At 38.7% G+C, this 14,872-nt stretch overlaps 1 protein-coding gene across 1 annotated transcript in view; it reads right to left on the reverse strand.

Annotated features, from left to right (window-relative positions):
* Nucleotides 1-14,872, reverse strand: part of CFAP20DC (CFAP20 domain containing) — a 264,360-nt gene that overhangs the window by 171,974 nt on the left and 77,514 nt on the right. The window contains exons 6-7 of the mRNA XM_075183330.1: nt 9,723-9,837; nt 824-977 (exon numbers count right to left, since the gene is read on the reverse strand). Coding sequence (XP_075039431.1) covers nt 824-977; nt 9,723-9,837 — 269 coding nt within the window. The remainder of the gene's footprint in view (nt 1-823; nt 978-9,722; nt 9,838-14,872) is intronic.

Consider the following 14,872-nt stretch of genomic DNA (forward strand, 5'->3'; position numbering starts at 1 on the left):
GCCCCACTCCCTTCCCAAAATGGCACAACCCGCATGCGTTGACTGGTTTACCTATGACAGGGGAAACCCACGCTCATAGCTTCCTTGTTATAGTGAGAACCAGACCGGGATGTATAGACCTGGGATTGGTTGAATTGAATATTTATATCCCTTAAAAATACACATATTTTAATTTTATATATATTTTTCTTACGACACTTATCTGTCGTACACCTGCCACTATGCTTTCTACAGGCAGCAACATACAGTGTTCAAGATAAACAGTTTTAAAATATATTTTAATTGATTTTGATGAATTTAAGAAAGAGATAGCTGTATATGGGAACGGAGAATTAGTGCATGTCTAACAGCCACTCAACACTTTGGGGTCACAGAGCGATCGTGTCTCTATCTACCCCATCCTGCCCCCAATTTACCTAAACTACACCCCACCAACCTAGTAACAATGCCTTTTGGAAATTCTTGTTGCCCATCTAAGCGTTCTCTTTCTATGTATTTACCACATCATATTCCCTAAGAGCTCCAAATCTCGGTGCACCATATGGACAAGGCATATAAATTTTGGTGGCACGGTTGTTTGGTGTATCAGCGTATCAGGACATGGACAATTATTTTCTATCCTCCAATATTAGGTGGTATTATCTTTGGCCCTTTGGATTCTAAAAAATCGTGACTGTCCCCTGAAAATCAGGACTGTCGGGTATGCTCAAAAAAAGGATATTCAGAAAGAAAATATGGTCAGAGAAATACATTTAAAAAAATGGGGATGTTTATTTTAGATAAACAAACATAGTCAGCTAACAATTTATAATTTCTTACAAACCTTGTTCCACAGTGTCCTGAGGTTTAAGCTTCATGGTATAAATCTTCCGGAGTTTACCGTTGGCTGAAACAGTTATTCCATCCAAAGACTGGAAGACAGCCCCTTTAAATATCCCACTTGTGAAGGCAACAAGGTCAATGCAGAGATTACACCACTAGGAGGGAACAGATTTTGGTTACAAATTGTCAATGCATATGGATTTGTATCTTTCATCTTATGAAGCCCATATGTCATAGACAAACAGTGGAGGCAGCCATAATATCAGAAAACCACAATATTCATGAGTGTGAGTATATGGGTGCTGTGATATCTCCACTGACACCAGGATTATGGTACAACACAATCTTGTTTTAAGGTCAACAGATCAGAGCTACACAGTATGAGACCACAGATCTTAACAGATTAAAATAACTGACAAACATAGCATAAGTATAACAACACAACCATTTGTACACTGGCCATGAGGAACATTAACCAGCTGATTGCCAGTCTAGCTGGTGCCCCTAGCCGTTATAAAAACTATAATCTAGTCTAACCCAACTAACCGACACCTGGGGGTAAATGTATGAACGTCTGATTTTTTCAACTCGCCGGAAATCGGCAACTTTGTAGTGAAAATTTAAAGCGGCGATGGCTTGTAAAGGCAAACTTTGGCTTTACAAGCCATCGCCGCTTTAAATTTTACCTGCAAAGTCGCCGATTTCTGGCAAGTTGAAAAAAATCGGACGTTCATACATTTACCCCCTGATCTAATTCAACATTAATGTCTTATGCTAACTACTAACTAACTTATATATCTATATACTATACATGCTTAAATAAAATAAACTATCGGCACAGCCGTCTCAAGGTATTCCTTCACAATGAGAATACGGCCTATTAATATTGTGAGTATAGCAGGTAGCACCTATGCTGATCTAGTACAAAATGTCCTTCAAAACCTATCTAGAAACGGTCTAGATCTGGGAAGACATTCCACCTACATGATTAGATAGATGTTAGATAGCAGGCAATAATATCAGAGGAACAACCCCGATGCCTTCAAAGGATTGATAATATCGACCTTTCAGTCATGTTCAGTGACCGTAATCAAGGTGCCTTGATAAGGGTCACCTGACATATTGCATGAGTGGGAGAGATTCTGTTATCTCAAAGGCCATCAAGAAGAAAGAAAGTCATCCGTAGAGCAGGCACTATCATAGAATGAGTAGGACCATCCTATTAGCAAAAGCGCCTTGGCGTGGTGGATGGCTTAAACATACATTTGCAAATGTGTGCAACAAAGACTTTTGCATTTTTATCTACAGTAGAAATGGCAGATCTGTTGCTGGCTATAGCATTGTGCTGGGGGAAAAAATGTTGTGTGTATGTTCCTTGCAGGATAACCCCACCCTTTCAAGCACCTGTTATGGCCTATAAATTGATTTGAGCAGCTTCCACTTTTGTATTTGTCTGAGAGGCATGTTGGTGTCAGTAGCTGAGAGGGGGTACTGACACTGAATTGCTGTTTGGAGGCTTCTGGGGTACCTCTTTGGTAAGTTGGCTCTCAATTTTAAAACACATATGTATGGCCCAAATATATGGGACTCTCATTGTTTAGAGTAGGACCATCCTATTAGCAAAAGCGCCTTGGCGTGGCGGATGGCTTAAACATACATTTGCAAATGTGTGCAACAAAGACTTTTGCATTTTTATCTACAGTAGAAATGGCAGATCTGTTGCTGGCTATAGCAGTGTGCTGGGGGAAAAAATGTTGTGTGTATGTTCCTTGCAGGATAACCCCACCCTTTCAAGCACCTGTTATGGCCTATAAATTGATTTGAGCAGCTTCCACTTTTGTAACTATCATAGAATGTACAGGAAGTTTTATATGTATAGAAATAAATATATAAAGATAGATTAAATAGATAATACCACCTAATATTGGAGGATAGAAAATAATTGTCCATGTCCTGATACGCTGATACACCAAACAACCGTGCCACCAAAATTTATATGCCTTGTCCATATGGTGCACCGAGATTTGGAGCTCTTAGGGAATATGATGTGGTAAATACATAGAAAGAGAACGCTTAGATGGGCAACAAGAATTTCCAAAAGGCATTGTTTACAAGGAAGAAAGGATAGTGGGAGCAGAATGAAAGAGATAAGAGTAGAGAAGGAGAAGAGAGTAAAAGGAAGAAAAGAAGAAAGAGAGGGGACCATCAAAGACCAAAGAGAGCTCACAAGTGGGTGTAAACAAACTCAAAGGACATCATGTACAAACTAGAAAAATGTGGAGGTGCAGAGCATCTTTTTTGTAAAACAAAATTACACCTATGGGGCCACCATGTGTAAATACTAGTGCATACCTCCCAACCATCCCGATTTAGGCGGGACAGTCCCAATTTCAGGACTTTGTCCCGATTGGTGGGGAAATTGGGACATAGTCTGTCCACTGCTACTGTGCAGGGCAGAGCAACGGTCTACGGGAGCCGTCTGCACGCCTATGAAGGGGTTCGGATTGAAAGGAGGAGCGAATGGGGCAGCCAGTGGTTCACAAGCACAAGGCATGCCCCTGGGGGTGCTCAGTAGAGAGGATTTTGTGCTGGGCTGAAACATGTTGCGCTTCATAACTGAGGTCCAATATATTATCATATTGTTTGCTGTATGTCACAAATAAAGAAAAAAGTAGCTTACAGAGCCTTTAACTTACACAAATGTAGACTTTTTAAATAATACTTGTCTATTGTCTCAATTCTTGTCTGAATCTTACTGACAAACACACCAGTCATATAAATGCAGTCGGATGTGGAGACTAATGAAGGTTTAAACCAATTAATCACTTTTTTCCAGAGCAATTGATCAGGATTTTTTATTCATATTGTGCATGAATGATTTATTTGTTCTCCGATGGAGACCATGTAATTGAACTACATATTCAGATACAATTTAATTTATTGTTCATTAAAGTGTACTTTTGTTTTTTAAACATTGGTACTGTATGACACCAGACCCAACTAATTTAAATTACATTCAAGCAAAAATGGATTTATTCTTTTTTATTTCAAATTAATAAGTACCTCAGTGGCATGACTTTATGAATAATAATTTTATCAGCATATTTTTTTCCTGTACACTGGGAAAAATGCAGCACAGACTGCATATAAGCATAAAACTTGTAGTTTTCATAAACTTACTTAGAAGATAAATGTCCTGTACATAAGTGCTGCAAATTCACCGAAAATTAAGTTGTTGAAAGCATTTTATTTTAATTTGTTGTATTTGTGGTCTAGACCGCATTTATGCAACTCCATAAAGAGGCACCATAGCTCTATGTATAGGAATTGTTTCTTTTTGTATCTATATATGTATATACAATAATTCTATACAGAGATGCTAAGGGGTACTCACAGGGGCATATACACCTGCCCTGATGAAATCCAATCTATGGGCTTGATTCATTAAGGAAACTTAAGTAATTAAAAAAAATTGAGTAAGTAGTCTCCTGGACAAAACCATGTTACAATGCAAGGGGTGCAAATTAGTTTTCTATTTTGCACATAAGTTAAATACTGTCTGTTTTTCATGTAGCACACAAATATCAACTTTAAATGTCAGTGTACAAATAAGCTATCAAGTATTTGTGTGCTACATGAAAAACAGACAGTATTTAACTTATGTGCAAAATAGGAAAACTAATTTGCACCCCTTGCATTGTAACATGGTTTTGTCCAGGAGAAAATGTACTCAATTTTTTTTACTTAACTTTCCTTAATGAATCAGGCCCTATTTGTCTATGTATAATGTTAATACTTGGCTACAGCTGACCCTGAAGTTGTCCAGGCTTTTAGTGATCGCCCATCCCACACTTCTCCACCTAACTACCAGAGGGGATGGACCTATTGGCATACTTACCTACTCCCGGAAACTTTCCGGGAGAGGGGCACGACTAGGGGGCGGGAGGGGATGGGGCGCGGCCAAACGCGTCATTTTGGGCCCGCCCCCCCCCCCGCGATGGAAATGACTGGTTTTCACAAGGGTGGGGCCAAAATGGGAATTCTCGGTGAATCACGCCAATTTTAACAAAGGAATTCCAGGATCCGGGAGAAATGCCAACTCTCGCGGGAGACTGACCCGAATTTCCGGAATCTCCTGGACTTTCCGGGAGAGTTGGCAAGTATGCCTTTTGGAAGATACTTGTATGAAAGGTGATTATAACCTCACAGAGGAAGTGTATTTAGAGAAACAATTCTATTACCCAGGTCATATTATTTTGCATGTCTTTACTTTTAACACTACAGACTGTTTAACAGCCCTCGCCAGACTACATCTAATGATTTGTGGGGACAATGTCTTAGTGGACATTTGTGATCACTTAATACCTGCCTCCTTCTGTCTATAAAGGTACTTTGCAGCACCTCAGGAGTAACCCCTTCAATATATATCGAATATGTGCAATTTACATTTCATTGCATGTGTTCATACCATCTATTGTGTATGTTATAAAAAATGACTTGTGGTCACATTTGCAATTCCATGTCTACTTGCAGAAACCAGTGAATAGTACGATACCGCTGGGCCTAAGTGGCCCCTCGTTATGTGCTTCAGATTAGCACTTCGATATCTATTTGCAGACATTAACAATGCAGCTGCTTATTAGGTGCTTACAGCCCAGTGTTTCCCAAACTCAGTCCCCAGGGACCCCTAACAGGGCAGGTTTTCCAGGTGGTCACAAGTGAAATAATTATACCACCTGTGGATCTTACAAAATGTGTCAGTAATGATCACACCTGTGCTCCAGCAAGGAAATATGGAAAACATGCACTGTTAAGGGTCCCCGAGAACTGGGTTTGGGAAACACGTTATAGCCAGTTCTTCTGAATGCAGTATGTTTTCTTTTTCTTCACAAACTCAGTTTTTATCAATGTAACGGGGGTTTCAGATGCCTAGGCGTTCCATGTGCATTTTGGTGACTTTAATAAAATATGTAACTGGGAACAAGTCCTAAAACTGAATAAAATTGTTAAATTTGTTTTTTATAAACTTGACGTTAAGAACTTCTGTGTGATGTAAGTGGAAGTGTTGGCAGCTCCTGTCTACAAACAAATTCAAAATGGTGAATATCTTGACCATTTGATAGGACTGGATATAGCAATAGGCACTCTAGGCTTGTGTCTGTGGGCAGCAGATAGTTGAGAGGTGGCTCCTTCTTATTTTCATCCGTCAAGAGAAGACTGTCACAAAACTTACCTGCTCCACACTCTTGTGCTGCTGATTTCCTCTGCCTCTGTTTAGAGGTCAGCAATTCCTGATTTGGACGGTCACATGGTCGTGCCTGGGAGGCAGCATATTCAAATTTGCAGAGTATATAAGCTTACTCTGACATTGCAGATGTGTCAGAGCAACAGACATTCATACCCAGATTGACTCTGTGTTATGCTGTATTGCTGCTGACCTTGGCTTTCCTTGTGATTCCTTCTTGAATAGTGCTTCTGCCTGTTAACCACTCATGTACCAGTCCTTGTTTGTTTTGACCACTCTCTCTTGGGTCCTGATTTTGTACTGCACTATTGCCTGTGTACCAGATCCCGGCCTCGGCTAGCGGACCTGCTTTCAGATTTCCCTTTCTCTCCGCTGTGTAACGCCTAGTAGCTGATCAGAGGGCCGTGACCTGCATGTTTCCAGCTGCAAAAGTCCATCCTGCCTTGCAAAATTTCTTGGTGAAGACCAGAGGATGCATTAGACTCCACCCCTTTGTTAGGCCAGCGCTAAATTAGGCTAACACGTGTATTGATCACTCCAGGGGGTAAATGTATCAAGCTGAGAGTTTTCTGTTGGGTTTGAAAAGTGGAGATGTTGCCTATAGCAACCAATCAGATGCTAGCTATCATTTTGTAGAATGTACTAAATAAATGATAGCTAAAATCTGATTGGCTTTTCAAACCCGCCGAAAAACTCTCAGCTTGATACATTTACCCCCTGGGGGTAGGTCCCCCTTCATTACAGACAACAAGACAATTGTTACAAAGACTCAACTTATTTAACATTTATTGAGGTGGGGATAAATATTTTATAGTAGTGACACTATATTCTGCTGTGTAACTCACTTGGATAAATTACAGCATATCCTGTGTAAAAGACGTCGCTATTGGATGAGGTAGGGCTCCAAAATTAGTGTACCTACAGACTCCCTCTAAGTAAAAACTTCCCTGTCATTAGATTTATCTACAAAGGACAGGTGCTTCTAATTAAAATATTTCATTAAAACTAAGCTACAAGCACGGAGGGTTCGTCTTACTGATAATGGAAATTAATTTCTGTTTTGCTTTTTAACCTCTGCCCGATTTGCAATCAGGGTTCCGGCAAGTTACAGAATTGTGAGGCTCTAGAGGATTTTGAATGACAGATGCACAATTTCTGATCTGCAAAGACAGCTCAGATCACACTGGAACAGAGCTGCACAACGCGGAAAAGTTAGGAAACCGCTGATCTGAACCAGTGCGAAGACAGATCTCTTGTGGCAAACTTAAGTCTACCAATATTCCAAAGTAATTATGATTCGCAGAGACTTGCTAACCCTTTCTCACCGCCTCATGCTTTAATGTGATGAGAGATGCCGGGAGCCTTCATTATTCTACAGGTTCATTAAAAATGCGTGTTTCAATGTATGTTACTAATTATCTGCATATTCAAGAAAGATTTATTGCTCGCGTGTTTTCACAACAAGTCGATTTAATAGGACATCGAGTTTACATAAGTTAGACATAACAAACTAGATGATATGTAAAGAAAAATGGAAAATATAGATTTAATTCAGTAGGCTCTGCTCATGTGATGTATTTTTAGACGCTTGTGCTGTTATATGGGGGTTATATAAAGCTGGAACAGATATATAATGCTAATTTATAATTATTAATAATTATAAATAATAGTCAATTATAATGATATATAATTTATAAGTTTAGCTTTCACCTACTTACAATGGAAGCTTTCATTTTGTGGGTGAACCAACATTCATAAGAATGCAGCCAATATATTCACTAGTGATATCGCTGAGACGTGAGGTACTTCTTGCCTCATGCCTCCTGTGTCACTGGTTCCTAGTGAATTTATAGACTAGATATTGATTCAACTCACAAAGTGGTTCCGCCCCACTGTGCAGATGACAGGAACACTTTAAACTTAGCGTTTATCAAAAGTTTCAAAAGATGACAATATTGTGTTAACAACTAATCAAGATAATGGTAATGTTTAAAACAGATGATAAAACTGCATGGAAAAAGTTTGTAAAGAAAAGTAAGGTAAAAATTAATTAGTGAAATGATCTTTAGAAAAACACAAGTTACAGTAATGTCTTATTTTACATCAAATGTATTTTAAATTACTTATTTGACTAATATATATGATAGGACATGAATGCCAAGGTATTTCATTTTCTTTTGAAGCCATTTGCAGGGTTGGCTCAGATCTGCTGTGATGGATTGTTAGAGGTAGAAATCAAGTATGTAATAAAACATCTCTGTGATTACATCCCGATATGAATCCATATGCAATTGTTTGAACACGCCCTTACTATACATTGCCTCCGTTAGACCACCCCTCACCTCCTTATCATGCCTCTCCAGGGGCTAAATGTTTTAAGCTGAGGGTTTTCAGCGAGTTTGAAAAGTGGACTGTTGCCTATAGCAATCAATCAGATTATAGCTGTCATTTTGTAGAATATACTAAATAAATGATAACTAGGGGCCTGATTCATTAAGGATCTTAACTTGAGAAACTTCTTATTTCAGTCTCCTGGACAAAACCATGTTACAATGCAAGGGGTGCAAATTAGTATTCTGTTTTGTACATAGTTTTTTCATGTAGCACACAAATATCAACTTTAAATGTCAGTGTACAAATAAGCTATCAAGTATTTGTGCGCTACATGAAAAAACAGTCAGTATTTAACTTATGTGCAAAACAGAAAACTAGTTTGCACCCCTTGTATTGTAACATGGTTTTGTCCAGGAGACTGAAATAAGAAGTTTCTCAAGTTAAGATCCTTAATGAATCAGGCCTTAGAATCTGATTGGTTGCTATAGGCAACATCTCCACTTTTCAAACCTGCCAATAACTCGCAGCTTGATACAGTTACCCCCAGGAGTCTTAAGTTCCAAAGTTTCAGGTCTAAACAGTTGCGCATATTCACTTTCTGTCGAGAGCCCGCAGGTTAAGTGTTTAAACACTTAACCTGACATTCCCACTTTAAATTAACATTCACAGAGGTCGCAATGACGTGAAAGTGTAGTGCCGGAGAGCTGCCCATTCAGAATAAGTTGCGGTCAGCATGCTGGTGCGATCAGAGATCTGCAGCGTCGCTTTTAAGGTAAGTCTGTTTATATTGAAATAGTTTTTTCATAAATTCGGATTTTAGTTGTAGGTCTACTTCAGTGTCGGAATTGTGATTATCGGGAAAACGATTACCAGCGGTGAAATGCAGCTATTTAACAAGCTAAGAAAGACTTTTTGGAGTTTGTCTACGATTGAAGATGATGCTAGCCAGTCTAACCTACAGCTAAAGCTCTGCCGGAGAGTTATATGGAAACTGGAGCTCATTCTTTCGCTGCTTTGATCAGCAAGTGGCGAAAGAACTCAAAATAAGTATACAGTCAACGCCAGGACAGCCTCTTATCGGATGCGACGTCACAGCATAACTTTCATAGTAAACAGGTCTGAGAGTTCATCAAAAACCGCCGACAAGGGATGCTAATTAACGGGTCAAAAATGCGGTCACATGTAAATAGGCCCCTAAGTGTGTTTCAATTTATTTACACAATATACATACTTTTGAAACGTATATTTCTAAAAGTTTTCCTTTAATATGTGAATTTTCTATGTTATATAAAATTGTTGCATAGAAAAACAAAAAACTTACCACTTTACGTCTTATGATGGAGAGCGGGATTTTAGCATGTAAGGGAGTTGCAGACAATTCCTTGTGGACAGTTGATAAATATAATCTTCTTTTAATATTTGCCAAATCGGTTATTCTGGAAGGAAAAAAATATTACGCAGATTACAGCAGACATAATAAATTGCATTTCGATAACATCATGTAAAAAGTGTGCATTTCATATAAAATGCAGTGTCAGGTGGAAGAGCGGGGCATTTTAAAAATGACATTTTATAAGATAAGTAATGAGAATTTTTTTTCTCTCTTAAATTCAAACAAGGTGAAACAAAGCCCGATATCACAGATCACTTTGCATGCTAATTTATTTCTGCACTTTGTACTGTAGTTTAAAAGCCCTTCAGTCTGTGAAAGAATTCAATTTGTGTGAAGTGAAAAAGCACCAAGTTTTAATAATCATGAATGTGCAAGGCCTTCATCTCATATTGTCATGGGAGCTATTGCAAACTATTAAATACCATAAAAAGTCCAGTCTTTCTGTACTCTAACATGTCCTCGGGCTTTACTTTCTGTTACTCCAGGAAACCTGATTTTTAATAAAAAAAAGTCTAAACATAAAGCAACCCTACATTGGCGGTCCTTACTTTAATAGCCTGATCAATGTAATACCTGATTGGTTATGGGTTATAGCATGTGTGTGCTATTTATCCCATGTTATTAAATAAGTCTTCAAGTTCTATAAAGTTTAAAGGTTTAATACTCTTGTATTTAATATCTGATTGGTTGCTATGGGTTCCAGCACATGTGTATGTGCTATTTGTACCAGGTTATTAAATAAGTTTTCAAGTTGTCTAAATTTAAAGGGTTTAATACTCTTGTATTTAACATATACTCCAGGAACATTGCTAGCTTAATTTCTTTTATGCAAGAGTCATGAAATTCATAATAAAAGCACATTTTCTGTATGGCGCTAAGGACCTCATGTGATGCTCTATAAATAAAGATTAATAATAATAATAATAATAATAATCATATTATTAAATAGTCCTGGCTTAGGTCGGACAGTCCCAGAGAGAGGACTGTCCTGCCATCTTGCCAGTCAGGACTTTTGTCCCAACTGTCAGGGCACTGGTGTGTGAAAATAGAGGGGCCTTTTTGGGAGAGAGGGTTAAGGGCTGCCTATCGCTTCAGAGGAGCTAAGCACAACCTCACCATTGACTGTGCCTTGCCTTCAGGAATAATTGTAAGGTATTTGAAGGGAGTTTTCCTGAGGAAGCTTAAATGACCTCTGAACCGTAAATGCAAGTGACTTGTCTAACACTGTTGCCAATATAATTTGCAAAAATATATGCGAAAGTTTTAGGAGCATACCAGAACTAAAGTAATATTAAATATTTAACAATAAGCAAAACATTTTTCCTCTCACAGAAAGGGCACTTACTGCAGGTGTTGTGTCAATAGTGCAAACCATGTGTGAAAACACACACAAAAAAACATAGCAGAAGACGTGAACTAGTTGTCACAGAATGACATAAAATGAATTGACCTTTCATTAACTGTGTCAGAGGCACACCCAAGCACAACCTGTTTCTAATGCACACTAATATATGATTGGCTAGCAGTGTGCAGGGTCCCAGGGGCTCCCTGTTTTGGGCGCACATCAATGAAGGTTAATTGGGAGGGGATTCAACTATGCGCAATGTTGTTTTGCAGACTAGTGTGATGTGCCCCTGTGCGCTCTTCAGGCTATTGTGAGGTACATGCAAACATCATCCATATTTTAGTAATGCAACCTCCATCATGTAAGGCTCCAACGGGTCTTCATGCACAATTGAATTTCCACCATTAAGTTTCTACTTACGTGGGAGGAGGGGGAACAATTAACAATGCAATGTAACTCCATTCATATCAATAACTAATTCTTTTAATTGGCCTATTTATTTCAATGTGGTATCTACTTGTAACACACAACCCCACTGAAATGACTTGGCCATTGGCATGAATGGGCCATTGACATATATGGGAAAAATACAGACTAATTGCGTCCGCCTCTACATCAGCAGCATATGCTCCTGGGTTGCGATAAGTCATCATCATCAGTATTTGCGCCTTCCCTATAACAGGTGCAAAAGATATGCCTCCTAACAGACTTTTAAGTGCCAGATCCCATAGGTCTACACAGGAGCATATACAATTTTTTTTTTAATTTCAACCCCCAGTTAGTAAAACCACATGGGTCTCACTAACCACTTCCTGCTTGTTTCTCCGCTTGTATTATTTTCCAGGCTGCAGTGTCTGGAATATTTTTACTCCAAACAGGTCTGCAGACAGGATGTTTCGAGAAGCTGATTGTTGGAGAGCGTGTGGCTTGTGCCATGTGAATAATAGGGCGTCCCCCACCACCGGAAAAAGAGGGGTCAGAGAATTAGAATTCTGCCTAATTCTCTTTTAACCAACAACTACTAAAAAAAAAGAAAAATAATATGATTAGTTTTATATGTGACTTACCAAAGGCAATAAACACCATTTGTGTTCATCATGCCTATCATTTATATGTGCTCAAAAATAGGCCCACTGTCTACTTGTATCACGTTATTCATGTTGAAATTGTTCTATGATGGAACAATTTCTGTCACGTTTAAATTAAATATGAGAAAGACCTCAGACAACAGTGGGGGACAGTTATAAAAACTGGTGCACTGGTAACTGAGCAAAAAAGGTGCTGTAATTCACAGCAATGAAACGGATGCTTGATTTTTATTGTCTAAACTGTACTATAAAACAGTACACTTATAACCTGATCGGTTGCAGCTCACAGCACCTATTTGCAGTTAACTGTGCCCCGGTTTTCACAAATGTACCCCAGAGTACAGTATCTATGATACTGCCCGTTAAGTTGTGGATTCAATTCTCTTTTTATATTCAGACTTATTCTCATGTTTTCATTTCCATAGGTAGATCCGTCAACCACAGGAAATGCTTGAGACGAGTCTAATTCACCAAGCAGCATCAAGATGGGCTATTTGCATGAACAGCAGAAGTTCCCGGCTTCTTATGCGAATGTGACGAAACATCAGAAATTAAGGTTACAGGATGTCTGCAGGAATATGCTTTTCTCCTCTCTGTAATAAAAAATAAACAATATTGTATCTAGTCTGTGGCAATAGAAATCCCATTACACCGAACAAGTTCCAGGGTACGAGGAGTCATTGTCATTCTACAGACATGAACTAGTTCCTTCGGAATATATTTATTGCAGTTCTTTCCAATGATCGTCAGCAGTAAGACCTGAGTGTCAAGTTCTTTTTTCCTCCTGAAGTTACGTCGGAGCAGGCACAGAACAGTTAATATATATTTATTATGTCTCCACTGGAGCATTTATATCTAAGGGTCAGGAATGTGATAGGAAAGTAATAGGACCATGTTCAGAAAAAATGAGGTAGTCAAAAGGAAAATCAACCTCATTTATAATAATATTCCAGTGATCAGGAGGTGAGAAACGGTGCGAGCCGCGGTCATTAGCTGCAATCATTCCGCACGTAACATCTACATTTGGAAAAGCGTTTTGAGAGTAGAACAGCAGCACAAGTTAATTTTCCTGATCTTTATATTTAAATCCGGCTATCTTCAGGAACTACAGGCATAAAATCCACATCTTGTGATCGCACAATATTGTGATTCAATGGAGATCACTGAATACACTCTAATAGCATTTTCGATGGATAATATGTAACTGCTGGCATGATTAGAATGAATGGGCTGAGGGAGAAAGCAAAATGTCTGTGCAGCTAAAAAGAAATAAATATTTCTGGCTGAAAAAAACACTTTAGCTATATTCAACTTCTTATAACCATAACTACTCGATGAGAAGACTAATGTAAAATGTGTCAATATGATATACATACATTGCTTTTACTATTATTTTGATTAAAGCCCAGGACAAATATACCAATATTTAAATGTATAAGCCATGTGTCCATCTAACAAAGTGTTGATAAAGGTAAGTAAGACTGGTTTTCCAGAGGAGTACTGGAATGGAGGAGTGAAACAGAGTAGTAAGTGGGTAAAGCGGGTTCACATTCGCAAAGAAGCGCTTCAGCTGCTAAGATGTTGCTCTAAAGATTCCATTCGCTGCTAGCAAATGTGTTCTACTATGGCCATGTGACACCATCCAAACTTGGGTGCTAGTTCTTACCATTCTTGCTCCACAGGAAAAAAGAATGACAATAGATAAAAAATAAATAGCAAATATGTAAACAAATATGTTCACAATAAGATTAATTTACAACCATGTAAAAAGTGCAAATCTGCTGTAAAAATCATTTTGATAAGTCACGCAGCAACTTATGGATAAGTAGGCCCAATTCAACGGAACTCTTCATGTATCTGTGGGTCAAAATCCTGGGCTAAAAATAGGCACTATCCAGTTAATGAGTTGGGCAGAACTGGGTGTACAAGTGCATCTACTTTTTCACTGGGAAGGAAATATTAGACATGGTTAAGTGGGACAGAATTATTGAAATGAGTTGTAGAAGGAGCATTTGGGGAGGTGTTCATAGTTTTACAAGTGGAAAACAGCATTTCTCTCCCCTCAAAAAAGACCTGGGGGTAAATGTATGAATCTCTGGATTCTTCATCTCCGGTGTGTTCAGCCTCTTCAGCGCTTAAATTTAAAGCGGCGCTGCCTTGTAAAGGGAAGTTTCCCTTTACAAAGCAGCGCCGCTTTAAATTTAAGCGCTGAAGAGGCTGAACACACCGGAGATTCATACATTTACCCCCTGATTTAGTGAATGCTGAAAGGTAGTATAAACACGGCCTCACCTTAATCATATAGTGGGACATATTTTGCACTTTTCTGCTGCACTGGTCTACTTTAAACGATGTAGCAAAATGCATAAAAAATACCCAGAAGGACACAAGCAATAAAACTAGTCCCAATGAACTCTTACATTTTTGAATAACTGATTACATAAATGAAGCTAAACTGAGCAGTATTTTAGGATTTAAATGTGTAAATTAATAAAGGGGGTGATCCTAAGGCATAATTTGTCTGTTCTCCTGGAACGTTTGGGAGACTCCTGAATTTCGGGTAGTTTTCCCAGACTCCCGGGAGAGCAGGCCATCCCCTTGTCTTGGTCCTAATGAAGTGAACAGAAAGGGGGCCTCCATAATAC

This window comes from Mixophyes fleayi, chromosome 8 (assembly GCF_038048845.1).
Source record: "Mixophyes fleayi isolate aMixFle1 chromosome 8, aMixFle1.hap1, whole genome shotgun sequence".
Lineage (NCBI taxonomy): Eukaryota > Metazoa > Chordata > Amphibia > Anura > Limnodynastidae > Mixophyes > Mixophyes fleayi.